Genomic DNA, 15,149 nt, shown 5'->3' with positions numbered 1-15,149 from the left:
TGGTGAGCCAGATTCCAACACTCTTTTTACCGGATAATTGAAAATAAATTGAGAATTTGTGTAAGAAATGCCTTAAGGAAAGTGGAACTCCGTGGTAGACTGAGTTAGGTTCTCTGATCTATCAAACTTGTTTTTGGAATTTGCTATATTTTCTGAAGGTCTTGCGTTTGTGTACTCGTTCTGCTAAAGTGTGTTTGAAAGAGAAGGATCTGAGATCTTAATTAGCCCCATGGTGAAGAGTTGTCTTATCAAAGAGAGAGTTTGATTTGTAGCTTCCCTAGAGGTGCATCAATGTAGACTTTCAGCTGTTTCCCGCTCTGCTGTAGTCTGTGTTACATAACAACACCAGAAACCCACAGTGCACAGTAGCCATTTCGCTGTAGGAATGTTTTTAATTATTTCCATACAGATGTCACCTTGTGAGGTGGTTAATTGTCTTTTGACATGGACATATCATAATGAAGATGGTTCTTTATGCACATGGTCAATTCCATAATCGGAAATTCCCAACACTTAAAAAAAGTGTTCGGGAAAAAAGGGAAGTGTAAAAGTTGGAAGTGGGTCACTGTTATTAGACACGTCTTGAAATAGGGTTACGGTTTTATGAACTCTGGTGTAAGGATTGATGAGGGAATGGGAATTAACATGACTTGCTTTCATTGTGCAGAGGAGATTGCAAAAGAACTCCCTGAAGACTTGAAGCCTCTTTGGGGCCGAGCTTGTGTCTCAGCTGTTTGACTGACATTTGTTCTTCTGACACATGAGATTGCACTGCGGGTCATGAGAGATAGAACTGAATAGTGGTGAACACGTCATTTCGAACTTATACACATAAGCTTATGTCTAGATGAGTATGTACGATTGTGCATATGCGTAAGTGTGCGTGTGTATGTATCAGAGTGAAATTGGTCGCTCCAGTTTCGTAGCGTAAAAGTGGGGCGGTCTGTTCCTTGGAAGTTTCCCAGTATAATGTCCTAGGGGCCGAGATACTGAAAATATCTATCTATATAGATGCTTTGTCCTACATTAAAGTGAGGGTGAAAGAGAGAGAGAGAGCGAGAGGGCAGAACACCTGAGAGTGTGCAAACGACACAAGGAGAGAGAGATGAGAGAAAAAAACATGGGAAAGCTTTAGAAGTATTTGGATTTGCCAGCTGCGAAAATTCAATAGAAGGTCTTGATGGCGATAAAGACCAGTTGGTTGTGTTCAACATTTCAGGAATTGTGACTTTGTCTCAGCTTTCTATATACTGTTGAGGTAATGACTTGAGTAGTTTTACTCTATTATTTTAAATGGGGAGCAATGTCCCTCCAAAAGCAATATCAGATATTGATTTTCATGAGATCATTTTCAAGGGTTATTTAACTTAATAGCACATTCTTCAAATCATTCTTTGTCTCTAACCTTGCCTCATCATTTTATGTCAAACCTTTATTTATCTCATTATTAACATTTTCTCTGTCTAAATAATAAGCCTGTCACCTATGAAGTTAAATTGACTGATCATAAACTCTGTAAACTTCTATAAAGAAACATATCAGTTCATCACATTCACTTTCAAGGTCATTTTTGTCTGTCTTGTGTCTGCTCTTGTGTTTTCCTGATCGAAAAGAGGAGGTTGTAGAAACTCAGAATAACAGAACTAGACTAAATCCTCCAAGATTATGACCTGAGGGATCATGTAATACAATGACATTGATTTACTCTACAAGCTACAAAACAGTTAAAGCTCATTAAAACTGTGTAGAAATATGGACATGTTGAAGATCTCTTGGATAATGATAGAGGACGTGTTGGGAGAAGGTCCAAAGAGAAAGAGATGGGTAGAGATATCGTTATCATGCTCTTCTCATCTCTCTGTTTCTCTCTTTCACTACAGAGGACATCAATCACTTCCTTTGTCTGAATTCATGTCTTAACTTTGCTGATGATTAATTGAGATATGCTCGGTTCATTGTGTGCTTTCACATTCTTAATGTCCTAGCTTCATTCTCAAGGTCTCTTTAACTCTGTCTTGAGTTATAAGCATAATATGGTACATCATTGTCCTGTGATTTTATTTCATATCACAGACACAAATCCTGTCTTGTTTGGTTATATATGTTATATAACATAATATTAACATGAATTCTTATGAGAATTGTGATTTTGGCCAGTCCTAAAGGTTCTAACCTTTTTGACTATGCAACATATAAAGTCATGAAAAAATATTGTAATTTTGACAGATATATAAAATGAAATATGACTCCTTTACTGGTCCTGCCAGGGTTTATATATACATGTCAGGAACGGAGGACAGAACCCAAGTGCAGACAGGTGAAGGGTTAAACAAAACACTTTATTGCAAAAGACAAAAACAAACACCCTCGATCGGGGAAGGCACTATAAATAATATAAATTAATATAAGTTATACGTTTCCTTTAGTTTTTTCACAATTTAGACCTTATTTTGTACCGCACACATGGAAAGGGTCTTTTTCCTAATTTTATCTAGTTTAGCTCGTCCTCACATGCTTCTATTTCATCATGCATCTGAGTTCAGCTCCTCGTGGTGTGCTTTTTAATCCAGCCTTTCATTTCATACTTCTCTCCTCCTGCTGTGCCTGACTTGCCCTGTCCTGGATCTAGAACTTGCCGAAACTAATCCCTCTCTATCCTCACATCCCGGCCCTCCTCTCTGCCTCTCTTGTTTCGTCCGTTCAGTCTCTCACTCCGGCTCCCTCCAACCTTACCCTTTTGCCCTCCATCTCAGCTCCCACCCACCTCATTTTCAATCCCTACAATCTGTGATTACTCAGCAGGAAAAACTATACTATGTTCTTTTGCCCATTTTTCACTCTTTCATTTTGTCCTTTTCCAGATGCTTTTTCAGATTGTGCCAATTGCTTTACCCCAGTCGATCTTTGTTTTCCTCTCTCTCTCTCTCTCTCTCTCTCTCTCTCTCTCTCTCTCGAAGCGGTGCAACCTTCTCTGTCATTTGGCTGCGTTCACAGAGCACCGTGTTGTCAGTTCTTTTTGGAGTGCTATACAGTTTGGTTCTGTGCATAGGGAACTGTGGGGCAAGCTGTGCCACTTTTTCTTTAAAGTGATATTTCACCCAAAAATAAAAATTCTGTCATCATTTACTGACCCTCTTGTCATTTCAATCCTGTATGACTTGCTTTTTTCTGCACAACACAAAAGAAGATATTTTGAAGAATATTGTTACTGGCCCCCATTCACTTGCATCGTTTTGTGTCCATACAATAGAAGGGAATGGAGGCCAGTGCTGTTTGATTTCAACTAGACCTTTTTGTTTTCTGCAGAAGAAAAAATACTTTAGGGTGTGGAAATGATGACAGAATTTTCATTTTTTGGTGATTTACTGTGTCACGGTTCCATCTGTCCCCATGCCTGTTTTCTCCTGTGTTCCCCCATGGATTCCGTTTCCCATCACGCCCCCATGCTCTCGCACCTGTCCCCGGTTTGTGACTATCGCACCTGCCCGTCATCAGCCTCATCACTCTCATCAGCCTCATCACTATCGCACCTCATTGACATTATATATATTCTGCCCGTGTTTTGTTTCTGTTTCTGTTTCTCGTCTTAAATATGATGACAAATGTGTATATATTTGTAAACGGTATATTTTCCCGGCCTTGTTTACCGGGAAGTGTTTTTGTTTAGTACTTACCGTCGTCAATGTTTCCTGCGTTTCCTGCGTCAAGCGTTTCTCAAACAAATAAATGATTCTCAGATTTCAATGTCCAATGTGTAATATTTGGAGGATCTATTGGCATAAATGCAATATAATACACATAACCATGCTTCAGATGTGTATACAGACCTTACGTAATGAAGCATTATGTTTTTATAACCATGGAATGAGCAATTTTGATCTACACCGTGGGTCTCCTTACATGGAATTTGTCGTGTTGTTTCTATAGTTGCCCTAAACGGACAAACTACTCTACTAAAATAAAATAAATAAAAATGTTAAATGTAATTTACTCTGACTGGACCTTTAAGCCAGTTTATTCTCACAGTGTTGCGTTTCATGTTTCAAGCAACTGCATGCCTGCCAAGTCTTTGACATATGTATGACATGGGTTGCATTTATTCTTTGTTGTAAATATCTGATCTTAAGGCTTATGGGCTCATCTTATGAAACATGCCAGAATGTAGCAGTACTTGTGTGGTCGGAGAGCCAAAACTGCTGTTTCGTGTTTGGGCGGTGGAGAAAAAATAAACCTGCTACTGAACAGAAGCAGAGAGTTTTTGGCTGTGTACTGTAACTGAAAGTATAAGAGCAGCAGGAACTGCCAGAAATATACATTGGAAGAATTAAATCCTAAAATAAAATATACTCATAGAGTTTCAATAGATCTCAATATTTATTCACTACAGTTACAGACAGTTGCAGATTATTTGATTCACTCACCAGGACACATTGAGAGTCACATGTTTGTAAAGATGCTTGTTAATCTCAGACACTGACTGTGTGAATGCAGTAACTCTCTTGCCATCACTCCCTTAAACATGTTTTGCTTTAAGTCTCTTCACAGTTCTTTTTTTTGTTGCTTTTTCATGCTCAGACCAGCATTTATTTTTATCTTGCTTCAGGTATATGCTAATTTGCTTTTGGTCCATCTGGTACCTTAAGAAAATTACCATGGTTTCATTATAAGAACGTAACCAAGTAACCGTGTTTTAGGCAGAGTAACTTACCATTTGTATTACTTTGACTACAAATCGATTCAACTATGACTATTAGCCTTTATGGTCATCCTTAGGCAGTCGAGCAGGTCAACACATATCATCAATCTAAAAGAGCACTTTGCAGATAGTGTTGTTAGTTCATAATACATTTGTACTACACCGTACATTTACAAATAAGACCAAAAATCTGTATACTAAACCATAGCTAATTTGTCTGAATGCTGGCCATGTGTCTTTAACAAAAAACATACTTAAGCTTGCTGACTAAAATATTTTAAATGTCTGTTTGGGAAACCAGCACACCAGATTTTAAACAAAACATTTACTAGTGTTTTCATCAAGGATCTTTCTTTTCTTGTCCTGGGTGTTCGGTGGTTAAATATTGCCAGTGTGCCTCAGGTTACAACACGCAGTAGCCCAAACAGTCCAACATTTGTGGCTCTGAGTCTAGAATGTCTTTAATGTTAAAGCGGGATTTCACAAAGAACAGAACTTGCCAAAGGGACATTGTTTCGATCTCTGGTTGTAAATAAAAGGGTTCTGTGCTTCATTTGTTGTATTTCTTTAATATTACCCTCTCGCCCCACTCCAATTCTCCCTCCTATTGTCATTTATTTTCTCTGACAAGTCATATTATTTCTTGCACAAGCCCTTAATGTTCCCATCACATATTTTATGTCAATTGTTCACCCTTTCCCCCTTCAGGCAATATCTTTTTCTTCTCCTTCTCTCTCTCTCCATCTCAGGTGATTCGATGCAGTCTTCGGATATTGTGTTTCAAACATGGTCCCTTGTCTTCCTCTCACGTTTTTCTGTTTTATGCATCATGCAGTCACAATTTACACTTGAATGAACATAACTGGTTCTTTCACTTAGAAAGGAAATTACACGTAATCACATATGAACCACTGGGAAAAAAAGTAATCAGTATTGTAATTGCTTTGCTCACATCCTTGTTCATATACACGTTTAATGATGGTCAGAAGCCTGAGGTCATGATATTGGATTGGATTGAAGCTACAAATGAAGCTCTTAGGCCGGCATTAAGATAGTCTGTCAAAAAGTCTGACTGTTTCACGGAGTCTCAGTGGGGCACTTCACAACAAATCCACAGGTTCGCAGCTATTATGATCCGTGTGCTTTGTTGAAGATGCAAATTGGGTGTAATTGCACTTGGCACGTTGTCAACTTCGATAGCGTTGCTCACTGTATATTTCACACAGCGTTTATGAATTGGATGACTGAAACTTCAACGGTATTATTTTGCCTTGTTTTGAATAGTTGGTTGTCTTGGTGAAGATAAAGCGTGTTGCAGGACCAGTGTTTGAATTAGGTGTCTGCAGGGACATTAACACCAGCTGCCCTCTAGTACAGTGTCAATAACCCTGATGGCGACCGTGCAATGATATATTGTTCAGTGGTTCAATTGCTTTCTGTCTCACTGAAGCTAAACACGCTTCTCATAATGAAAACTCATTTAAGGTGCTAGAAACATGAATGTTTGGAATCCGAGTAATTTTTGCTTGTTCCAGCTGAATTATGCTTTAAGTGAGTCATTAAAATACCATTAAAGAAGTAGAGACTTGTGAGAATTGTAGGCTAGTGGGGTTTTGGCACATTGTTGGCCACATGAGTTCAAGTTCGACTGATGCCTTTTTTCAATCATTAATTGTCATTTTTATTACTTTATAAAATGTGGCAAAATATTACATTTATTTTTATATATTTAAAAACACAATAATTCCCTGCCCAAACATAATAAAAAATGTAATGGATTTAATTGTTATAAGGGGAATTGTATAAGTATGGAAGGTATTATGATGTGATGGATTCTATTGGTGAGCTGTTATCTGGCAGATAGGAACCAGTAGAACATGATTAAATCTTTTTGGAATAATACCAAAAACACACTTCAAAAAGTTTTTTATAATGGGTTTAATGGAAAAGCTAATGGTTCATAATGGTATTTTAATGGAAACCATTAGAATTTCTGTGATGCTTTCTATTGTTTTTTTATTAGGATTGCCAGACCCCCAGGGGGCCACTGACCTCCTGCTTGACATAATATAAAAAAAGACAACAGGATGGTTGCAGTATAATGTGCCTTTCAGAATCGGTTGTAGAGGCAATTGTGTGTTTGGATATGTGTGCTAATGTGGATACTATTAACTTTTTTCAGACATTTCAGCTGATTGGCTCAATAAACGTTTTTGTAAGATCCTCCACATCTAAAGTGGAGCAACAGCATCTGCCATAGAGCAGCTGGGAGTGAGTGGCACTACAGAGACTTATGTTGTTTCCTCTCCTAAACACAGTAATCCTGTTTTGAAGAGGTATATTTGAAGGAGAGATTCTCAAGGGTCTGAATGTGCATGGGATTTTTTTAGTGGTTTTGTTATCGATCTAGGACATTTGAGGTGTTACAACACTGCGCTGAGTAGTGCTGCGGGGGGCCAGGTCTTATGAAAACAAGCCCGCAATAATCAACCTGGGCCCATTTCGTGATTCAGGAGAATTGCTAAATTTGTATTGATTTTATTATCCTGCTTAGTGTAGCATTATAAAGAAACAAGCCACAAGGAATTAGATTTTAAAACAGGTTGGGTGATATGCTCAAAACAAAGTGGGCAACTTCGCCAACACACAGAGTCAATAATTGCTCTTATGCAATGACAGAAGAGTGATAAAAGACACCAATGTGCCAAAAAACCCACCAATATAATTAATAATTACAATGAAAGATTATTGTTACGTTAGGTGTTTAAGTTGCTTAGCTTAGATTAGTGTGAAACTGGTGTTGTGTATGAGAGAATGGAAGAATATTTACCAATATTTACCAATACTTACCAACTATTAGATCCTTAGATGAAAATAATAAAAATATCAAGTAGTTAATGTGGAAAGGGCAAAACACAAGATGAAAGAGGAAACAAACTATGATGATTGATGAAGTAATATATTTGGGGCAACTCTCCAACAGCAGGTGGGGATATTTGACAGCTTCCATTAGGGGTCAGACACTCTTTATCGTGCTACGGAGGCCAAAAGCGAGGAGTAAAATGTCCCACAAATCTGTGACTGCTCAAATTTATGAAACAACTCATGAACAAACAAGCCCCAAGTCGATTACGATACTCAGGCATGGCTCTGTGTGCAGAAGAAGCTCTTCATTGTAATAACTGTGTGTGTTTTGCATAAGGACAAGTGGGACACGAGGGCTACTGTAGGTGGAAGCCTGTGAATGAGAATCAGCTTCTTGCTGTGCGGTACCGAAGGGAGAGCGTCTGTTCCTATAGCGACCAGCGGCGCTTTCCAGATGGGAGCTGCCGACTAACTGATTGAGTGATGTAGGATTGTGTTTTTTTAATTCTCTCAAACTCCTACTTATGTTCTCTACATCTCATCTCTCACTCCTCCTCTCTTCACAGTGTGTCTCTAGAGATGATGCCGTTGCCGTTGGTGCCACTCTCCCTGTCGCCATGACGATGCCGCTCAGCCCCCTCTCCAGCGACGACGAGCACCAAAGGATGCTGGGAAACAGTCAACACCTATATCCAGGGGCAGAAGAAGAAGAGGAAGAGGAGGAGGAGGAAGAGGAAATGGATGATGGCATAGATGAGGAAGGAGAGGAGGAGAACGGAGAAGTGGAGTTGGATGACGAAGAGGAAGCGGATGATGATGATGACATCAGGCGTTTGAGGGGTGGCAGGGAAGAGGGGCACAGGCAAAAAGGCACAATGGCTGGACGAACCTCAGGAGACAGACAGATGCGGCCCGGGAACCCGGGCCACGCCGCCAACCCTTATTCCTCCAACCCTGGACCCACTCACCAACAGACAGGTACTCAGCAGCAGCAGCAGCAGCAACAACAACAGCAGCGTAAGCTGAGGGAACGGAGTTCTAGCAACCCACCTGAAGATGCACATATAGCTATGATGGTGTTTCGCATTGGCATTCCTGATATCAAACAAACGGTTAGTCACAAGCACTCACACATTCCCACACCTGTTCACCAGTTATACACTCTTTTGCTAACTATGCCTGGTTGCATAGCCTACTGCATGCATATTAACCGGCTGTCAATGCACCATTAAACAAATACCTTCCCAGGGGTCTCAAACGTTTTTCGGGCCTTTGTGGGGAGAAAACTGAAGCAGGGACTTTATGATATTGTTAAAAAATTAAGTGTTAGTTCACACAAAAGCAAATGTAAATTCATCATTTACACCCCTAGACATTTTAAAAGCTGTATTACTTTCTTTTTTTCTGCTAAACACAAATTAAGCTATTTTGAAAAATGTTGGTAACCAAAAATTGTTGGTCCCCATTGACACACAAGCAATTCAAGTCAATGGGGACCAACAGTTTTAGTTTACCAAAATTCTTCAAAATACCTTGTTTTGTGTTCTACTGGTTTGATAAGGCAAGTAAATGATGACGTAATTTTCATTTTTGGGTGAACTTTCATTTGAAGTGTTGGTTTTAGTAATACCAATGGGTGTAATATAATATAAATGTTTTACATACTTGTTTAGATTCCAAAGTCATTAAAATAATTATTTATGATGTACAGAGTTGAACACTGAATTTTATTGTGAAAATTAAGCATTTGTATCATGCAAATCTTTTGTCCAATTTCCCCAGTTATTTGGCTTGTGGGTGAGGAATTATATATCTCAGTATTTCAATCTGAAAAAGAGAAAGAGATGAATGACACAGACAACAGACTTTGGAAAAGCTGTTCTCGATTGTTTAGTGCCAGCATGAACATCTGAAGCAGTCTGGAGCATGTGTTTTGTTGTGGCAGATCAGAGTCATCTTTCACTGAAACAGGGCCAGATGTTCTCAAATCAATACACATCACCTCCTCACGCTTACTTTTAGTGGAAAAGATACCTACACCATACTTACTGCCCTTTTAGTAAGCGATATACTGTATGTGACATGCCAGTAGTTTCTCTTGCTGCCAGGTGACAAGCAAAATAAGGGTTATGTGTTCACTGCAAACAAACTGAAAAAATATATACCTTGAACCTGTATTTAACTTTAGATGAAAGTGTCTGCCTGCTACATAAACGTAATTATGCATTTGAAGGTCCAGTGTGTAATTCTTTGGAGGCTCTATCGAAAGAAACACAATATATTATAAATAACTGTCTTCAGAGGTGTATAAAGACCTAACATAATGAAGCGTTATGTTTTTATTGCCTTAGAATGAGCTATTTCTATCTACATATACTACTGGTCCCCTTGCATGGAGTTCACCATGTTATTTCTACGATAGCCCTAAACGGACAAACTGCTCTGCAGACTGCTTTTTTTAAATACGTTATCTTCGTCAGCAAAGAAGCGAAAGTGTCATGACATCTTAGTCCTGTGTCAGCCACCGTAATGCTTTGAAAGGGAGGGAAGGAGTGAGCCATTGGTTGCAATTCGCAACCTCAACGCTAGATGCCACTAAACTCCATACACTGGACCTTTAAAATCACCACTGCATCTTATTCACAGATTAAACCAACAAGTATAGTGGTTAGTGTAGTGTAGTAGTGATGCGCACTATATAAATCAATGCAATTTCTCCATTGAAAACAAACCTATTTTCCGTTTAAATTATTCTCATTTGAAAAAATTGCACCTTCCTCACAAAATTCTGCAATATACAGCTTTAAATATAGTATATACAGACAAAGAGATGTTGAGTAATTCATTATATGATGGAGAAGAGCTTAATAAATGGTCATACATCCATAGGTGCACACATAAGCACACTTTCAGCATTATAAAGTGCTGAATCAGGTGTCTACATAGCAGCACTCCTGTACAAGTGTAAAATCGCAATAGTGTGCTGCATCTAAACCTAAACCTGAGAGCCATATGATCAGAAATTGAGCTGTGTAAATGGTGTCGAGACCAGATTTGGTGGGTTTGTTGTACCGTTACATGATTTGCATAATTTGTTTAGAGAATCTGGAGCTACAACAACGCAGGCAACACATGCAAATCAGCCAGGCTATAAGTGGACAAAATTACATCTGTATAATCAGATCTAAATCTATTAATTTATCACTGATCATTTTAATTAGCCAAGACTCATTAATGCCGGGCAAAGATTCCAATAAATCACTGACCCGTGTAATTACCCTGAACTCCTTAACTTTCAAATATTTCATTCATGTCTTTATGGTATATGGTTTTATGTTTACTCAGGAATCTTTATTTAAATATGGGCTGATGCTGGCTAGATCTGCTGAAATTGCCCTCCAGTGTATGCTTACACAGTCTGCGTGTGCTTGCACGGGTGTGTGTGAACGTAAGTAGATTTTATCCCAACATCTCTATGCAGATTTGCAAACCTCTGCAAAATCTTACTTTCAGTCATTCTATCCCAGAGAGAGAGAGAGAGAGAGAGAGAGAAGAAAGTACATTTTGCTAATAAACTGTGCCAACACCTCAGAATAAAAAAATTGTAGACATCCTTTTGACTATCAAACACACATAGAGAGAAAATATAATAAAAAGACTGACAATATTTCAAGGTGACCTCAACAGTAGAACAGAGAGATGAAGAAAGAGACAGAAAAAAGATCTGAGTATGAAGTTGCCCAATATAAAGCTTGTGATGGCATTCAAGTGAAGCTCCTTCTCACAAGGCAGATTAAGAGGTTCAGTGGCTTGAAATCACCACAGCTGTAATCCGTGTACACTACAAATGAAAGCGACCACTTTTAATTAAAGCCTCTGTGGACCCACTCAAATGATGGTGCCACCCCACGACCAGAAACACAGTCTCTGTTAACAAGCTGCTGTTTTCAATAAACAGAAATCAATTATTGACCAAGACTGTTGTTCAAAGCAGTAACAGTAAGTGATTTATTATTGGTGTGATCAGGTCATTTTTCACAGGAAATTGAGTTTGTGCCATCACATCAATAAACTGAATATCAGTTAATATATCACACGTGTGGATGTTGCGGGTAGCAGAACGCTGTTGGTTCTTACAGCTGTCACTTAGAATTTAAATGATCATCTAGTTGATGCGTTTAATCTTGATACTTTCACAAAACAATCATCTGAGGAATGTCGTATCTTAACTTATTAAGTCCTTACTGTGATAATATTTGGTGAATAACCTGTTGATAAAACCAAGAAACCTCGAGCTGTGGTAAACCTGCATTCAAAAAGGGAAAGTGATAAAATAAAGTTAAGATTGACAGGCCTTTTGAGTTTTCAACATCTGAAAGATTAAATACGGATGCAGGCTTTTTTCGCTGAACAAGTCAGATGCCTAACATGATTTTTTTAAGCACATTTATGTTATTTTGCTTAAAAAAAAGGCAGAAGATGTAACGTGTTTAAATGATTAAATTTAATTTTATCATTATTCACAATGACAATATCTAGGCCCCTTTACCCATCATGCCCTGTGGCTTGTCCCTTAGATTGTTTCACAAATAATCAGAATATCTTGACAATCGAATTAGAAATGTTTGGAAGATGAAGACCCAGATTGTTCTGAAGGGGTGTCTTTAGACGATCCTCTGTGAAATGCGTTAAGTAAATAGAACCAGTTTTTATTTGTCTCTCTTTTTCTTTATTCTCACACTTTGTATATGAGTGTTCCCAGAAAATGAACTGTATCTGCTCATTGCTAGTTTTGTTCTTCTCTTCTATTGTGGGAGTCTTTAATTAATGTACTGTAGGTATGAAAGGAAGAGAAAAACAATGTTTCTGTTATATTCAAAGCTTCCTTTTCAGTCCAACAAGCCGCTAGCAAATTGTAATTAGCGTAAGATGTGTAGGATATCTAAAAGATGATGGCAGTAAACACCTGGAAGAGATCAAACACTCTGCCAAAACACATTCCTCATGATTTTACTGCATGAGTTTATTTGCAGTATGTCTATACAAAGGCAATATATGACTCATTTATATATATTGTGGAGGCCTTTATTTTGTAGGATCGAACCCATGACCTTGGCATTGCTTACAACATGAGCTTCAAGTTGAGCCGCTTGAAATGACTCAAATGCTGCAGTACAAAAGTGTATTCATGGAAATATTATACTAAAATAAATCCAGCTTGTTTTTTGTCTGTGAATAATTTTTCTGCTTTTCTGTATGCATCAAAAAATCCAGTCGGGTGTGACCAGCTGTCGATGTTACTTCATTTAAAAAAGACACAATGACATTCTTCACTGCCATTCGGATTCTATTTCATTTCTTTCATGATTTTTGTCTTACCACTAACTATTTTCTTTCACCACTCTCTTCGTGTCTCTCATGTGCAGTAGGTGTCCATAAATCCCAGTGCATTAGGCCTGCTCTACATATCAGTTAATTCTCCCTCAATAAACTGTAATTGCTTGTTAATTGTGGTTTAATGAGTTCTAAGAGACAGGGTTCACTAATACAAACCTTAGTGAATAAAGGGAGAGGTAACAGTAATGGGCGCACACCCTGATATTTTTGTCTGTATGATGCAGTGATACTGTAGATGGGGGACGGGGTGGGAGGTTTTGAAAAAGAGTATGAAATAGCTTATGAAGAGTCTCTATAAAACCTCTGCTATAGACATTAAAGCCTTTACACGGCGACCCTGCATGTCAGAATCATTAGCCATAGAGCTCCCAGCAAGAGTACATAAAAAGATGACAGGGAAAGAATAGACATAAGAAAAAAGTGCACATCAGCGGCAAAAGGAAACGTGAGGTAGGCTATGTGGAGTCAGTGGATGGGCGTGGTCATGAAGACATCCATAAGTGAGAAAGAGGGGAGGGGGACTGCAAAGGTTATTTCCCTGTAGATCTCATTAAAGGCTTTTAATCCACCTGATACTGCCCTGCAGTAATGGGCCTGAGGGAGCACACAGACACAAAGAGATGCATGGAGGGTAAATAATAGTGAGAATGAAACAAATCATTCTTTCAAATGGTTGAGAATATTTTCAGATTACAGCAATAAATCATTCTTTTATCTTTATTTATGGGGAACAGTTGCAATTTGTGAGATGTGTAAACTATTTCAATCTTTCTTATAACTTTACTTTTATTTCTGGGGACTTATCCATGAGCGCTGTTGAAGCGAAATACTGTACTGTTACTCAATTACATTTCCTAAAAATAAATACAATAAATACAAATAAAAGACTATTTACTCCTTAAAATGTAATTTATTTCAGTTTAAAACGTTCCTCTTTTTAAAACATACTGTAGAGTCATGTAAAAAATGAAGAAACCATTCAAAATGTTAATTTAATCTGCTTTTCTAGATGTATTGTGACCATTCCAGTCCGGTGTTTGTTGAATTTCAACAAAGTCAAACCTCAGGAGTGACATAGTCACAGTAATGTGAATGACTGACAGAGTGACAAGGCACATGAGGTTATCACATTTGTTTTGTTTGAACTTTTCATACATGTACAAATATTTATGTTGTATTGCTTAAAAGCGAATGTGAATTTATTTTCTGTGCAGTATTTGAGGTCTAAGAAAATACAGGGCAAATTTACTGTTATTTTAACCTGTTTCCCCAGTTTTCATTTTATGCAAAATGCATAATAAAACAATATTTTTATTTTAAATTTGGGAAAATTATTGCCAGTTCACAGAATGAAACAAAAATAATTATTTTACTTAAAGGCATACCTATAAATAGTAAATTAAGAAAAACTGTTATAATTAATCATTTAATTTTATTAAGATGTATCTAAAAACAATTTGAAATTATATTTTCGTTGTTTTGTATATGCATTGCAGATGTATATACATTTTTAAATCTTGTCTCATATTTAAATCACGTCTATAAGTTTGAAATGTTATTGACCACATTGGTTTAAATAATGCATAAATGTGTTTAATTAGAACCATCATAGATAATGAACGAACATGACTTCAGCAACCACACTGTTAACAATGACGGCTGAATTTAATGTTTAATCTTTCAGGTAACAGATTTCAGTAAACAGAACATTAACCACATTTATCTTCAGCCTTAGGAAATCAGGACACTGAGAAAATTGCTATTAAAAAATCTTACCTTTCTTGATTTCATCAGACTGATGCTAAGAAATATGTTTACTTTATATTTTTAAATACAATTAAATTTGGAAGAAATTACTCAAGTATCTTTTAGGAGTTATAGTAAAGCATAGGAGTAATATACAGTATGTCACAATTCCCCATATTCTAAGTATTGGATAATTTCTCATACTTTTGTACCGGCCCTGAGTTTTTGCTTGACTTAGTTGAACATATACGCATGATGAAATGGCTGAAAAAATGTAAGAGAGATTGGGAATGTATTTGTTTAAAACCAGCTTCATGTTATGTTTATGTTCAAGAATATTTTACACAATATAATAGTTTGAGGAAATTGTGCGACTAATGGTTAAAAAACATGGACTGCCTTTCTGCTCCATATTCTTGAATATCCGAGCCATCTAGCAAAGAAC

General features: G+C 37.5%; 1 protein-coding gene across 1 annotated transcript in view; it reads left to right on the top strand.

The window, feature by feature from the left end:
• Positions 1–6,228: 6,228 nt before the first annotated feature.
• Positions 6,229–15,149, top strand: part of shank1 (SH3 and multiple ankyrin repeat domains 1) — a 49,350-nt gene continuing 40,429 nt past the window's right edge. The window contains 2 exon segments of the mRNA XM_056753116.1: positions 6,229–8,046; positions 8,128–8,673. Of these exon segments, the coding sequence (XP_056609094.1) occupies positions 8,179–8,673 (495 nt within the window). The 5' untranslated portion in view covers positions 6,229–8,046; positions 8,128–8,178.

This window comes from Triplophysa dalaica, chromosome 7 (assembly GCF_015846415.1).
Source record: "Triplophysa dalaica isolate WHDGS20190420 chromosome 7, ASM1584641v1, whole genome shotgun sequence".
NCBI classification, from domain to species: Eukaryota; Metazoa; Chordata; class Actinopteri; order Cypriniformes; family Nemacheilidae; genus Triplophysa; species Triplophysa dalaica.
This window is presented reverse-complemented; position numbering and strand designations above follow the sequence as displayed.